Source organism: Eptesicus fuscus, chromosome 6 (genome assembly GCF_027574615.1).
Source record: "Eptesicus fuscus isolate TK198812 chromosome 6, DD_ASM_mEF_20220401, whole genome shotgun sequence".
NCBI classification, from domain to species: Eukaryota; Metazoa; Chordata; class Mammalia; order Chiroptera; family Vespertilionidae; genus Eptesicus; species Eptesicus fuscus.
The window spans coordinates 69,883,771-69,896,371 of NC_072478.1; the positions used below are offsets into that span (position 1 = coordinate 69,883,771).

The 12,601-nt window shown below is 50.0% G+C and overlaps 1 protein-coding gene across 5 annotated transcripts in view; it reads right to left on the reverse strand.

Moving 5' to 3' along the window:
* The window catches only part of HNRNPAB (heterogeneous nuclear ribonucleoprotein A/B), an 8,886-nt gene extending 3,297 nt beyond the window's left edge, over positions 1-5,589 (reverse strand). The window contains exons 1-6 of one of the 5 annotated variants that reach the window (XM_028150016.2): positions 5,321-5,555; positions 4,997-5,226; positions 4,070-4,238; positions 3,210-3,368; positions 2,914-3,048; positions 551-671 (exon numbers count right to left, since the gene is read on the reverse strand). In XM_028150016.2, the coding sequence (XP_028005817.1) occupies positions 551-671; positions 2,914-3,048; positions 3,210-3,368; positions 4,070-4,238; positions 4,997-5,205 (793 nt within the window). In that variant the 5' untranslated portion in view covers positions 5,206-5,226; positions 5,321-5,555. Of the gene's footprint in view, positions 1-550; positions 672-2,913; positions 3,049-3,209; positions 3,369-4,069; positions 4,239-4,996; positions 5,227-5,320 lie in introns of all 5 variants that reach the window. The other 4 variants (XM_054717764.1, XM_028150003.2, XM_008143206.3 and 1 more) reach the window with 4 other exon arrangements.
* Between the last annotated feature and the right edge of the window lie 7,012 nt (positions 5,590-12,601).

The following is a 12,601-nucleotide window of genomic DNA, read 5'->3' on the forward strand; positions in this document are numbered from 1 at the left end:
GGGCTGCTGTCCTGGTATAACAGGGCCCTAACCTGACCCTGCACTTAGACCCAAGCTACAGAGAAAGACAGACGGAACCTAACTTCTCTCAGGGCCAAAGAGGCAGGAACTCATTCTCACTCAAATCACCCTCTGATTACCCAAACCCTCTCTGGCAGCTTGGCCTTAAAAAAGATATAGAGTTCAGGCTTTGGAGTCAGAGGGCCTAGGGCAGAAGGAGGTAAAGCGCCTGGCACAGCCCTGCCCTACCTTCTGCCCACCCACCCATGGGTGAACCAAGACTCAGGACAGCCACAGAAGCCCATCAGGCCCCTCACCCCTACCCCGAAAAGTACAATACAAATCTTCCGCTGCCCTGGGGCCCCAGACCACATGGGAAATATGGGCTCTTCCACTCCAACCAGCAGCAGCACAGCCCAGACCCAGGAGAGCCATTCCTGTCCCTGCCCACCCTGCCACACCAGAGACCAGAGTAAGCCCCCACAAGACAGGCATGGAAGCTCCATGCAGGCAGGGAAGCCAGACCCATATTCATCCATGTTCCACTCACCTCCTCCACTTCCACCACCACCACCACTGCCTCGGTTCCCTCTGTTGCGGTTTCCACGGCCCCCCGAGCCATACTGCTGCTGTTGATAGACTTTTCTGGGCAGAGCCACCTTGATTTCACACTACAAGCCAAGAGGACAGGAAGTCAGGCCACTGGGACAAGTTCTGGGGAGAGACTGTGCACAACGACCTTCATTTACAAACATTCAGACTTGGTCCATCTTCTCAATAATAAAATACGATAGGCTGTGAAACCACATTTGGGCTAGAATAACTAAAACCTACACAACCAAGATCCACATTAGAGCCTTTTTGGCTCAAACCTTCCCCGAGACTGTACTCGGAATCATGGATACAAACCCAGGGTTAGGACAGCTCCCTGTTTAACAATTGGGAGGAGAGAAACAGCAGGGCCAATGCCAGCTCGTGTAGCAAAACACACCAAAGTGTGTCAGGTCTATTGCCACCTTGGTCCTACTAGACAAGGAGGTCAGAGAAGGCTTCCCGGATGAGTGCCAGAGAATAAAGTACACTTTCTGACTTTATTTTACTTTCTTACAGGGGAAAATAAATGTATAGTGGTGACCCCGACTTCCAACTTACAGAGGAAGAAAGTCACTGAGGCTCAGGGCAGAGCTTGCCTGAAGCCAGACTGCTACCGCTACCCCTCCCCCAACCACTGGTCTGTAGCTGGGATGGGCCAAAAACCCTATGTATGTCCCCCAGAGCCAAGTCAAGTTTCTGCTTAGCTCAAAAACCTGCCCATTGTGGGTGGAGGTAGGGTCAGGACCTTCCAGTGCTCCCGCTGAAATATATCATAAGTGTATTTTTAAAGTACACTGAAAAAGAACAAAATAAAACCCTGGCTGGTGTGGCTGTTGGTAGGATATTGTGTCCTGTGCACTGAAGAGTTGCTGGTTGATTCCTGGTCCAGGCACATGCCCAAGTTGCTGGCTCAATCCCTGGTGGGGGTATGGAGGAGGCAGCCAATTGATGTTCTGTGCTCACATCGATGATTCTCTCCCTCCCTCCCTCTCTAAAAATCGATTTTAAAAATAAAAATTTTTAAGAAGGGGGACATCTGTAATACTTTCAACAATAAAGATAAATTTTAAAAAAAAAAGCTCTCCCTCCCTAGCTTTCATGTCTCCCTCTATACCTACACCTAGACCACCACCACCACCCCACCACCCCCAATGCCTTTGCCTCTCCCTCTCCTAAGTTCCAAGGGCCCTTTCTTTTGCTTTTTTAACTTGTTTTCTGAGCTTACACAGCCCAGCTGGCTCACTTCTACCTCTGTAACTTTCTAAATCAACTTTCTCTTTTGAAAAAATAAAGTACCCTGACACATACTCTGCCCCCAAGACCAGTGAAAAAACATTCCACATAAGCTGTCCCCATATAAGTCTACTCCTGTAAAACTGGCAAATTACCCCCAACAGTGATACAATCAAGACCTACTGCCAGCAGTGACTAGTGCTGCCCTATAGGCTCTTCCTGCCCATTTTTCATTATGGAAAAAAAAAATAAAAAAAGGCCTGTCTATATCCCTATCCACTAGGCTAGCTAATGGATGGTCTTATCCAAATGTCCCCTAGGATCCAACCTCATTTTACATGAAATTAAAGAGTCCAATCCAATCTTTCCAAATTCCCAGCCAGGAGTACTGAAGTTTTCAGGAGCCCCACCCTACTTGTCCAACTTTATCTGGCTGCCACTCCAGCAGACAGAGCCTGTCACACCCTGCCACACCCTCAACACACAACTGCCACCTGGAGAATACTTAAAGCCATACTACCCTCTCTCTAGACCAGAGTTCAGGGGTAACAGCTATCTTTCTCACTTCTGTTCATTTGAACAAACTGGCCCTGGGTATAAATATAAATGAGCCAGGACCCTGGGGGCTCTTTGGGAAGGATCTTGCTGGGATGGATTTGACTAAACCAGTGTCAAAGGGGATGGAGAAGAATAAAGATTTGGTTTTGGCAGCAATAAGATAGGAGAAAAGCTCTGCAGCGGTTTCTATAGTAAGCAGGACTTCACTGCCAGGGACAGAAATCAGTGAACGGCAGAAGTTCCAAAATCTTCTGAGAACTGCAGATCTTAGACTCTAGATTCAGAACATCTTAATCTCTAGCTTTAAAGAGACAACTCAGCATACTACTCTGTTTTTACTGCCAGGCTAAGAGCTCCTTGAGGGCCAAGACCATCTGCCCCCCAATCAGGGCAGCAGACCTGCAGAAGAACAATGAGGTCTCACTACCCTGGAGAGCCCTTGGAGGCAGCCCAACCCCTAAGTCACACCTGCAAGGGGCAGACCTCTCTCGGCAAGAGGCTAGACACACATAACTGCAGACACTTTACCTTACTTCCACTGATGGTGTGGAACTTTTTCTCTAGAACCTTCTTCACAGGTTCTTCCTCTTCTTTAAAGGTGATGAAAACAAAACCTCGTCTTTTGTTTGACTTTGGATCCATTGGAAGATCAATGGCCTCGATCTGTAAACACAGGCAAAAGCTCAGGACCAGTACCTCCCCAGGGCTCACAGGGAACTGGATGGAGAAAAGGTCCATAAAGCAGCCTCGCTGAGGAGGGCTCCTCCAGTCAGCCAAGGCTGTCAAGGACCAGGAAGGCCGATGGCAGATGGCAGGCCACTCACCTCCCCAAACTCGCCAAAGTACTCTCTGATTTTCTCCTCAGTGGCTTCAGGATTCAGACCCCCCACAAAAATTTTCTTTACAGGCTCCTTCTTCATGGCCATAGCCTTTTTGGGGTCAATGACACGGCCATCCAGCCTGTGCTCCTTCTGGTCGAGGACCTGTTCCGACAGAAGGAAGTTGGGTTCTAACTCAGCAGCACAACTCTATACAATGCTCTTCTCTTTGAGCCATGGAACCCCATGGAACCCCAACACAGGTACACAAAATGTTTCATCCCCTCCAAACTCTAACCCCAACCTGACTTTCCAACCCAACCATCAAATGTCAAGTACAGCTGGTTGACCTGTAAATCAGTCCTCACTGCTCCGACTTTTCCCATGTTATCCTGTAAACCTTCCTTGCCTCGGCAGTTCCAGAAGGAGCCTGTGCCCCTGGCAAAAGCCTATCTCCAGAAGTAAAGCAGCAGTGACTGAAGGAAACTGGGCTGCTTAGGGTCAGAATCCTTACTCCACCACACTTAGCCACCTGGGTGAGCTTTTCTACTTAAACTTCTGAACCTTAGCTTGTTTTCTGTAAAATGAAGCTAAAATAATGCCTATCTCATAACAACCTTGGACTCCTCCAGTCCTCACAGTAGTGCTTGCAGTGCCCAGAATAGGTAGAGGAAGGTAATAAATGTCCACTATCATCTTCCTATACCACTCCAGCCCACTCACTTCCCTACTAAACCTTTTTTCAAAAACAGGAACAAGGAGCTGCTTTTCTCAAAGCACTCAACCATGTGCAGAACACACAAGCTAATCATGCTCCAAGATTAGTGTCCTTGGAATTTACTGCTTATATAAAGTACCCAGCTTACCTTCTCCACACTAGCAGCATCTTTGAAGAGAATAAACCCAAATCCTCTTGACCGGCCAGTGTTGGGATCCATTTTTATTGTACAGTCAACGACCTCTCCAAATTTGGTAAAATAATCCTTTAGGTCCTTTTTGCTGGTATCCCAGCTCAGGTGACCAACAAACATTTTTCTGAAATGGTAGGGTGAGACACATAGCAACAAGTCTTATAAGAAAGCTGTGATTTTAGGAGGACTGGCCCTAGCAAAGCTTTCACTGAGAAGATCAGAAATAAAGCCACAATCTGGAACAAGACTATCCCTTGAGCCCCTAAGAGCTCTATCTTTGGAAGATGTTAAATCTTTACTACCCTCCCAAACTCAACCTTGACTCTAACCAAGTTTCAGGAGACCGCAAACCCTGACTGGGCGAGGGAAAGGAAGGACAACCTGGCCAGGGGCACAGGCTCTGAGCGCTCACAACTGAAAGCAATTTGTGTAACAACCATGTATCAAAAGGCAGCCGTCTCCGCCATTCTCTGCCACTTCCGAAAATTCGCTCTCAAGGAACTAGCAGCTTCCGGGTGCCCAGACCGTAACCCCGCCCTCGGTAGGAGGCGGAGGAAGGAGTACACGGCCCAGGCACGCGCCAACTCCGCCCACGCAGCCCCCGCGCGGCCGAGACCTGCTCGGCCCGAGGTCCCAGTGCACTCCCCTTCCGGGCGCCCGGCCCGTCCCTGGCGCCGCGCGAGAGGCCCCGGGGCGGCGCCAAAATCGACCCAACAAACTCCTACAAACTCGAGCGCGAGCGGCGGCAACGCGGGTAGGCGCGGGGAACAAGTCCGCTGCCCGAGCCGCCCCGGCCGCCCGCCCCTCCCCCCGCCGCGTGGCGCCAACAAAAGGCGGCCCCGGAACAAAGGCGGCGTCCTGTCGGCCCACGGCCGCACCTACCCCGCGTCCTCCTCTTCCTTGCTGGCGTTGATCTTGTCGCCCTCGGCGCCGTTCTGGTTGCTGGCCGGAGGTGCCGCGCTCCCGCCTCCAGCGCTCGCCGCGGCCCCGCTGCCCGGCCCGGCCGGCGACTCGCCTTCGGGGGCGGCCTCGTGCCCGTTCTCGGTGGCGCCCGTCGTCTCCATGAGCTGCTCCTCACCGGTTTCCGACATTAGACCGGAGCGCGGCGGCTCCTGCAACGAGCGGCCACAGCACGTCAGGCCCGCGCGGCTCCCGCCGCCTGCCCCCCGCAGCCCGCAGCCCGCAGCCCGCGGCCCGGCCGCTCACCTCGCCGCCGGTGACGCCGCGAGGCCCGCTCGTCCCCACCCGCCGGGAAGGTGCCGCGAGGCTCCGCCGCGCTCAAGCTCGCACTGCCCGGTCTCCCCTCCCTCCGCCAACGGAGCTGCCGCAACTTCGCGCGCTCCTCCTCGACCACCGCTGCACGGAACCCACCGCCCAAAAGACTTGCTTAGGCCCGCACAGTACCGCCGCCTGACAATGCCGACTCGTGGCGCTCTTTATAATGCCGGAGCCGGGGCGCCCACCTCGCAACAAGAGGCACGCTCACTGGCTGCGCCCGTCCGTCACTCAACCCTGCGCCGGCGTCCTATTGGCCACGTCGGCGCGCGCACGCTAGATCCGGGCGGGCTTTGTCCTCATTTTAGAACCCGCGCGAGCCTGGGCCCTGCGGAGCGTTGCCTGATTGAACGACGTTCCAGCCCTAGGCTGAGAGGCCCCAGACATACCTTCCGCCCTGTTAGGCCGCAGTCTCTCTCCTCCCGGTGCCCCCATTCCCAGCATTGACAGTCTCGGCCATTCCATTTCCCCAAAGAGGGAAGTAGGTTCGCACAAGTCTCGCAAACCAAGATCACCTGGCTGGAAGTGGCAGAATCCGGGCTGCCGAGCTTGGGCGCTTAGGGTCCCCCAAGGTCCTCGGCTCGGAGGGATTGCGACGCAGATCGCCCTCCCCTTGACCTTGGTGCCCTCAAAGCCCCGCGCTCCCGCCCTTTCTGCCGCCTCCCGCAGTAGGGAGACGCGGTTTGCGGAGGAGTCCTGCAGAGATCTGGTGCCTACCATGCTGACTAGGATGTGGCGAGAGAAACTGTAGAACCATGGTGTTCCCCAATCAGGTCGCCCAACACCACCTTGACGATTAGCATCGCGTTTATACTTTTGATTACTTAAAATTTTTCATTTAAATTAGCTCACTAATTTTTGCTGAAATTTAAAAAAAAACAAAAACATTCCACTAACATTTTCAAAATCATGATGTCGGGGGTTGGGGTAGTTAGTTCTCTTTTTCTAATATACAAAAACCCTTAATATTATCTCCTTGACAACCAAATTTAAAAGGCCTGCATAATCCTGCGATTCCTTTTAATCATATGGGTGAAGGGTCCCAAATGGACCAAGATCACAACCTCTGAAGCCTGGGGATTACCAAGAGCACAGAACACAAGTAGCTGACATTCACCCGCTGGATTCCTGCAGCTGGATCCAGTGTGGCGGGCTAGGCCTTCTATTTTCTGATCTGATCTCCTAACAGCCCTGTGAATGGTGGTACCGTTGTCAATTTAGAAATGAGAACACTGAAGCCCAAAGCCTTGGGCCATGGTTTACTCCCCAATCCAGCCCGCCAATGAGTTGCCATGAGAATGAAAAATGTGACAATTTTACACTTGGAAAAAATAAACAACTTCAGAAAATCAAGATTTGGCCACGCAGCACTACATTCCCCACAAGGTATCCATCAACTAGAGCTGGGCATCCACCCCCAGATGAGCAAATGCCCTTTGGTTCACCCCACGGCCCACCTGACCACTTCAGACTAGGTTCCATAACTGGAATGCACATATATCCATAAAACCTTGGTCATATACTGATCTGGCTTGCAGTGAAATCCAGAACAAACTCACCACGCCATCTCCACCTAAGCCCTCACCCACCCACAGACATAAGGACCAGGGATGTGACTCACAGGAGATGATGGGTGCAGCTACCCAAGCAATGAAGATAATTCAGGTGATTAAGTTCAAATAGTCTAAATGCAGCCACAGGGCATAACTATTGGGAACACAAATTCACTTAATCTGCCCCTGTCCACCTGGATTCTCTTAGCACAACCTGGGAAACACTTTCAACAACATGTCAAGTCTAAGGATAACATTCAGACCATGCTTCAAAGTTTGCAAAATGTTTTCACCAACATGGCTTTATTGGAGATTCAAAATAATCTTGTGTGTACTTATCCATAATTTATAGAGGAAAATGCTGAAATCACACATCTAAAACTGTGGCCACAAAGCCAGCATTTCCAACTCCATATTGTTCCAGGGCTCCGGGCTACTGTAGGCCAAGGAGTCTCTGAGCTCCTGAGTTCCTTGGTCTGAATGAGATCTTGTGTCAGCTTTAATTCTGCTGCTCAAATGAAGCAATGGCTTAGAAAATACTTTACAAACTATAAAGAACTGCAGACCTGTGGGGGTCAGTCTTCACCCAGAAAACTTTTATATTGCATTCAAGGGTATTTCTGACAGAGGCAGAGAACTGGGATGTTGGAAGAAGCAGAAAGTCCCTTTGACACAAGGATCTCCACTCTTATTATTGGGTCCCAGCTACAGAACTAGAGTAGAGGGCTTCTTCCATGACAGTGAGGTTCTCAAATCAACAAGGAGCCCAGGCTGTCAGGCAACATATGTATAAAAATGTGTACAATCATCAGTCTAGAACAGTGATGGCGAACCTATGACACGCGTGTCAGCACTGACACGCGTAGCCATTTCTGATGACACGCGGCCGCTGAGGCGGCCGCATGCCGAGGATGAAACATTTGCTGCTCCTGAGGATGAAACATTTGCGAAATAATGTTTTTTCCTCAAAGTGACACACTACCCGAGTTATGCTCAGTTTTTTGGCGAAGTTTGACACACCAAGCTCAAAAGGTTGCCCATCACTGGTCTAGAATAAAGAGGACAGGCACAAAATACATTTTCAAAGTTTTTAAAATTACATGAATTCATTTTTCTCACAATCTTTTTTTTTTTTTTTTTTGGCTGAGCCTGCAAAGTGGAAATTGCAGGAGTTAACTACAAATATGACGTGACTGCAGTGGCCAACTCCCACACAAGCCACTGCCCACTCAGTTCCCCGAGCTCCAGCTCCTCCACTTCAGGGCTAACTCTGGCTCCAGCCGGAGGAAACTTTTTAAAACGCAAATCAGATCTTGTCACACTGTATGAAAACCCTGGCTGGCTTCCCACCACTCTGAGAATGAAATCCTAACCCTGAATATGAGAGGGGTGAGAGAGCCAGTTAGGGGTCACAGAAACCCATGCCCTGCCCAAATACCTCCTTGCTGTGTGGTCTGTGAGTGGAAGGGTCACTTCTGGGCCTGGGCATAGAGGCCAGCCTCCCCCAGACCTCCCTTCCCCTGGAGACCACGTATTCTGATGGTAGAGCTACATTATGGAGAGCTGCTCAACCCATGTCACACTTGCCATGAGCAAGGAAGGAATCTGTACTGTCAAGCTACTAAGACTGGGGGTTTATCTCTAGTTGCAGCCTAGTCAAGACTAACCACTCCACTGGACTTATGAGGCCTAGCATGAGCCACCTCAGCCACACCTTATGCCCACTCTTCACTCTGGCTGTGCTGATTTATTTCCTAGAACTCACCTGCACCCTTCTGGAAGTACCTTTGCACCTGCTGTTCCCTCTACCTGGAATACTTTTCCCCAAGTTTCACCTGCCTACTCTACATATATGTGTGGGTTGAACTGTGTCCCTTCCAAAAATATGTTCAAGTCCTAACCCCTAGTACCAATGCATATGACCTTATTTGGAAACAGGATCTTTGCAGATGTAATCAAGTTAAGGTGAGGTCAAACTGGAGTTGGTGGGCCCTTAAACTGGTGCCTTATAAGAAGAAAAGATACCCATAGCCATACACAAGGAAAATGGCATGTAATGGCATGTAATGACAGAGGCAGAGATTGGAGTGATGTGTCCACATGTCTTGGTCAATTCAGGCTGCTAGTACAGATTACCACAGACCGGGTAACTTAAACAACAAACATTTACTTTTTCTCACAGTTCTAGAAGCTGGGAAGTCCAAGATCAAGGCACTGGCAGATCTGGTGTCTGGTGAGAACCTGTTTCCTAGTTTGCATATGGCCATCTTTACACTGTGTCCTCACCTGACAGAGAGGAAAGAGAAGGGAGCTTTCTCTGATATCTTTTTCTTAAATATATTTTATTGATTTTCTTACAGAGAGGAAGGGAGAGGGATAGAGAGTCAGAAACATCGATGAGAGAGAAACATCAATCAGCTGCCTCCTGCACACGCCCCACTGGGGACATACATGCCCTTGACTGGAATCGAACCTGGGACCCTTCAGTCCGCAAGCCGACACTCTGTCCACTGAGCCAAACCGGTTAGGCTCTGGTCTCTTCTCATAAACTCACTAATTGCAACATGAGGCCCTACACCCATGACCTCATCTAAACTTAATTGCCTCCCAAAGGCCTGACTTCCAAACACCATTACCTTGGAGATTGAGTTTCAACATATGATTTTTTTTTTAAATATATTTTTACTGATTTTCAGAGAGGAAGGGAGAGGGAGAGAGAGATAGAAACATCAATGATGAGAGAGAATCATTGATTGGCTGCCTCCTGCATCCCCCCTACAGGGGATCGAGCCCGAAACCCAGGCATGTGCCCTTGACCGGAATCTAACCCGGGACTCTTCAGGCCGCAGGTGGACACTCTATCCACTGAGCCAAACCAGCTGGGGCTCAATATATGATTTTTGAGTCCATAGCACCAACCAACACCAAGGATTGCCAGCCACACCAGAAGCTAGGAGAGAGGCTCCCCACCAGAGCCTGCAGAGGGAGTGGCCCTGCCAACACCTTGATTTTGGACTTTTGGCCTCCAAACTCTAAATTTCTGTTGTTGTATGCCACCCAGCTGGTGGTGCTTTGTTACAGCAGCCCTACCTGACTAATACAACGTCCATCGGACTTCTGCTTCCTCCAGGAAGTGGCCTGTGATGCCCCAAGGAAGTGTCCCTCTCAGAGTAGGGACCACACAGTATTGATACCAACCATGAGCTCAATGAGTTCCTGCATTAGGTCTGTCCCCTTGACCCTGGCACCTCCAGGGCACCTCAATACCTGCAGAATGAATAAAAGATCTCTTGACCTAGGGTTACTAAGTGGTTCCTTATGGGCCAAATCTGGCTCAGATGTGCTTGCTTGCCCTACACAGCATTTTCAACATCTTAAGAAATTATTTACCAACATTTATGAAGTATAGTATTTCTAAAAAAAATGTTCTATTTCCACTTACTTTCGGAAAATTGTTAGATGACATAGTCACACATATCCACAGAAGCTGGATGGGACAGGTGCCATCCAGTTCACCCCAGCCCCCACCAGGTCCTGTCATCTTACTCCTGGGCCCCTAAATTCATTTTCATTGGTGGAAAGCATCTGAGGTGTCAGTCCCTAACTAGGCCCCATGAAGCTCAGCTTCTCCATCTTTCAAACAGGGATGACAACACCTGCCTCTCAGCACTGCTGCAGGGATCCGAGAATGTGTGCCAAGTGCCTGGCAGGTAGCAGGCAGAAATGAGAGGTACTAAGACTAGTACCAGCACTAACAAATAGAAGCATCCAAGGGAAGACTCCTCCTCTGCTGAGCTTCCCCCTACTATGTCTCAAATCAATTCTCAAAACAGACTTGGAAGTGAAGAAAAAGCTCTAGCCGCTGGTGTCCCGCCCCCCAACCCCAAGTTCACATTCTTATGACAGCCACCTGTGCCCAGCTTGAGTCTCAGAGGCAGCCTCTGCCCAACAAAGGCAAATCAGAGATGCCCAGGACACCCTTCTGGAATCAGATCTCAATGGAATATGTGCTTCACGTACAGACCTGATCCTCCCAGTCTCCTCAGGAGCCCGCAAGGCTTCATACAGTGGACAGGGCACAAAGAGGGGCTCAGTTTGGTTTCAAGTCACAATCCACTTCATAGCTTTTAAAACTTCACATTCCCAGGCCCCTGGGGTTGGAGTCTCACTTTTATATATATAGCATTCTGGGCACTGGGAATTGGGGTAGGAACAGATTTAGGGCCCACTGCTGAAGACCAGTAGCAGAAAAGCCTATAAAATAGAAATGCCCAGTTCCTCTGAGAGGCAGCAGTGCCTCCTCAAAATATCAGCCCTGGAGGCTCTTTAGTTGATGCTTTAGGGCCTCATTTTCTGGTTATGGAACAATTCGGTCTATTCACTCATTTATTCACACCTTGGTTTCAACTGCTATTGGCATGTCCACACCCATTTGGAAAGACTATTTTCTGAACTCTGAACTCTCAGGCATAAATATCTCTACTGAACTATCACCAAGGCACCTCAACCTCAGCATATCCCAAATGGAACACATGACATTCCCCTAAGCCCTGACCCTCTGCTGGTGTTTTTGGCCAGAGAATGCCTCTACCATCTACCCACCTGTGCAGGCCAGGAACATAGCTGTGTCAGCCTCTCTCCCTCACCTCCCCGATTCGGTCTGCCATCTAGCCCAGAATGTGCCTTCATTACTCTGTCACCTGCACTCAGGTTTGGATGACAGGAATATCAGTCAGGGTGGCTACACTGTGGTACCAAGCAGAGGTAAACACTGTAGAAGATTGTTTCTTACAGATTAACAATCCAGGGTAGGTGTTCAGGCGAGAAGCGACTCACTTCCACATGATTATTTAAGGACCCAGGCCCTTCCATTTTGTGGCTCTACCATCCCCTTGGGCCTTGTCATCTGCAGAGGAAACTTGGGGAGGAACCAGTGTGGGAGTCTCCATGGTCCAGGCCTGGAAGGGGCACACTCAACTTCCACTCACATTCCACTGGCGAGAACTCTGTCATGTAGCCTCACCTACAAGGGACACTAAGAAATAAGCTTAGCTGCTTCCATAAGGAAGGCAAAAACAGGTTAGGTGCCCAGTCTTCACCACAATAGGCTTTCAACAACGGCATGTTAATGACAATGAAGGGACACCCTAGAGGAAAGCTTTCCTTCAGTCAGGCAGCCTTTCAGGGAACGTCACCAAGCACTTGTCCTGGGTAATATGCTGGCCTCCACCATCAGAGGCCACTCTGCCCTGGGAGCTGAACATACTTTCCAAATGGTGAGATGAATGCTATAGCAGAGAAGCACAGGAGGCAGGGACATGTGGGAGGCACTGAACCAAGCTAGGGAGGTGGGTAGGAAGGATAAGACTTCCCACAAGAACAGACAGGCACCATGAAGACTAAATGGGGGCGGGGGGAGGGGTCCTCCAGGCAGAGACAGGGGAAAGGGGGGTTTGGGCAGAGAAAGCAGACTGTTTGGGAAACTGTAAGTAGCCCCACATGATACACAGGAGCTGAGACTGTGCCATTGGGCAGGGGCTTTACATGCCAACAGCAAAGGATTCCTTTTATCCACCAGAAACAGGAAGTCAGTGAGTACTGGGACAGCAATAGTCCAAGGGTGGGGATGGAAAAGAGGGTCAATATGAGACATTAAGGA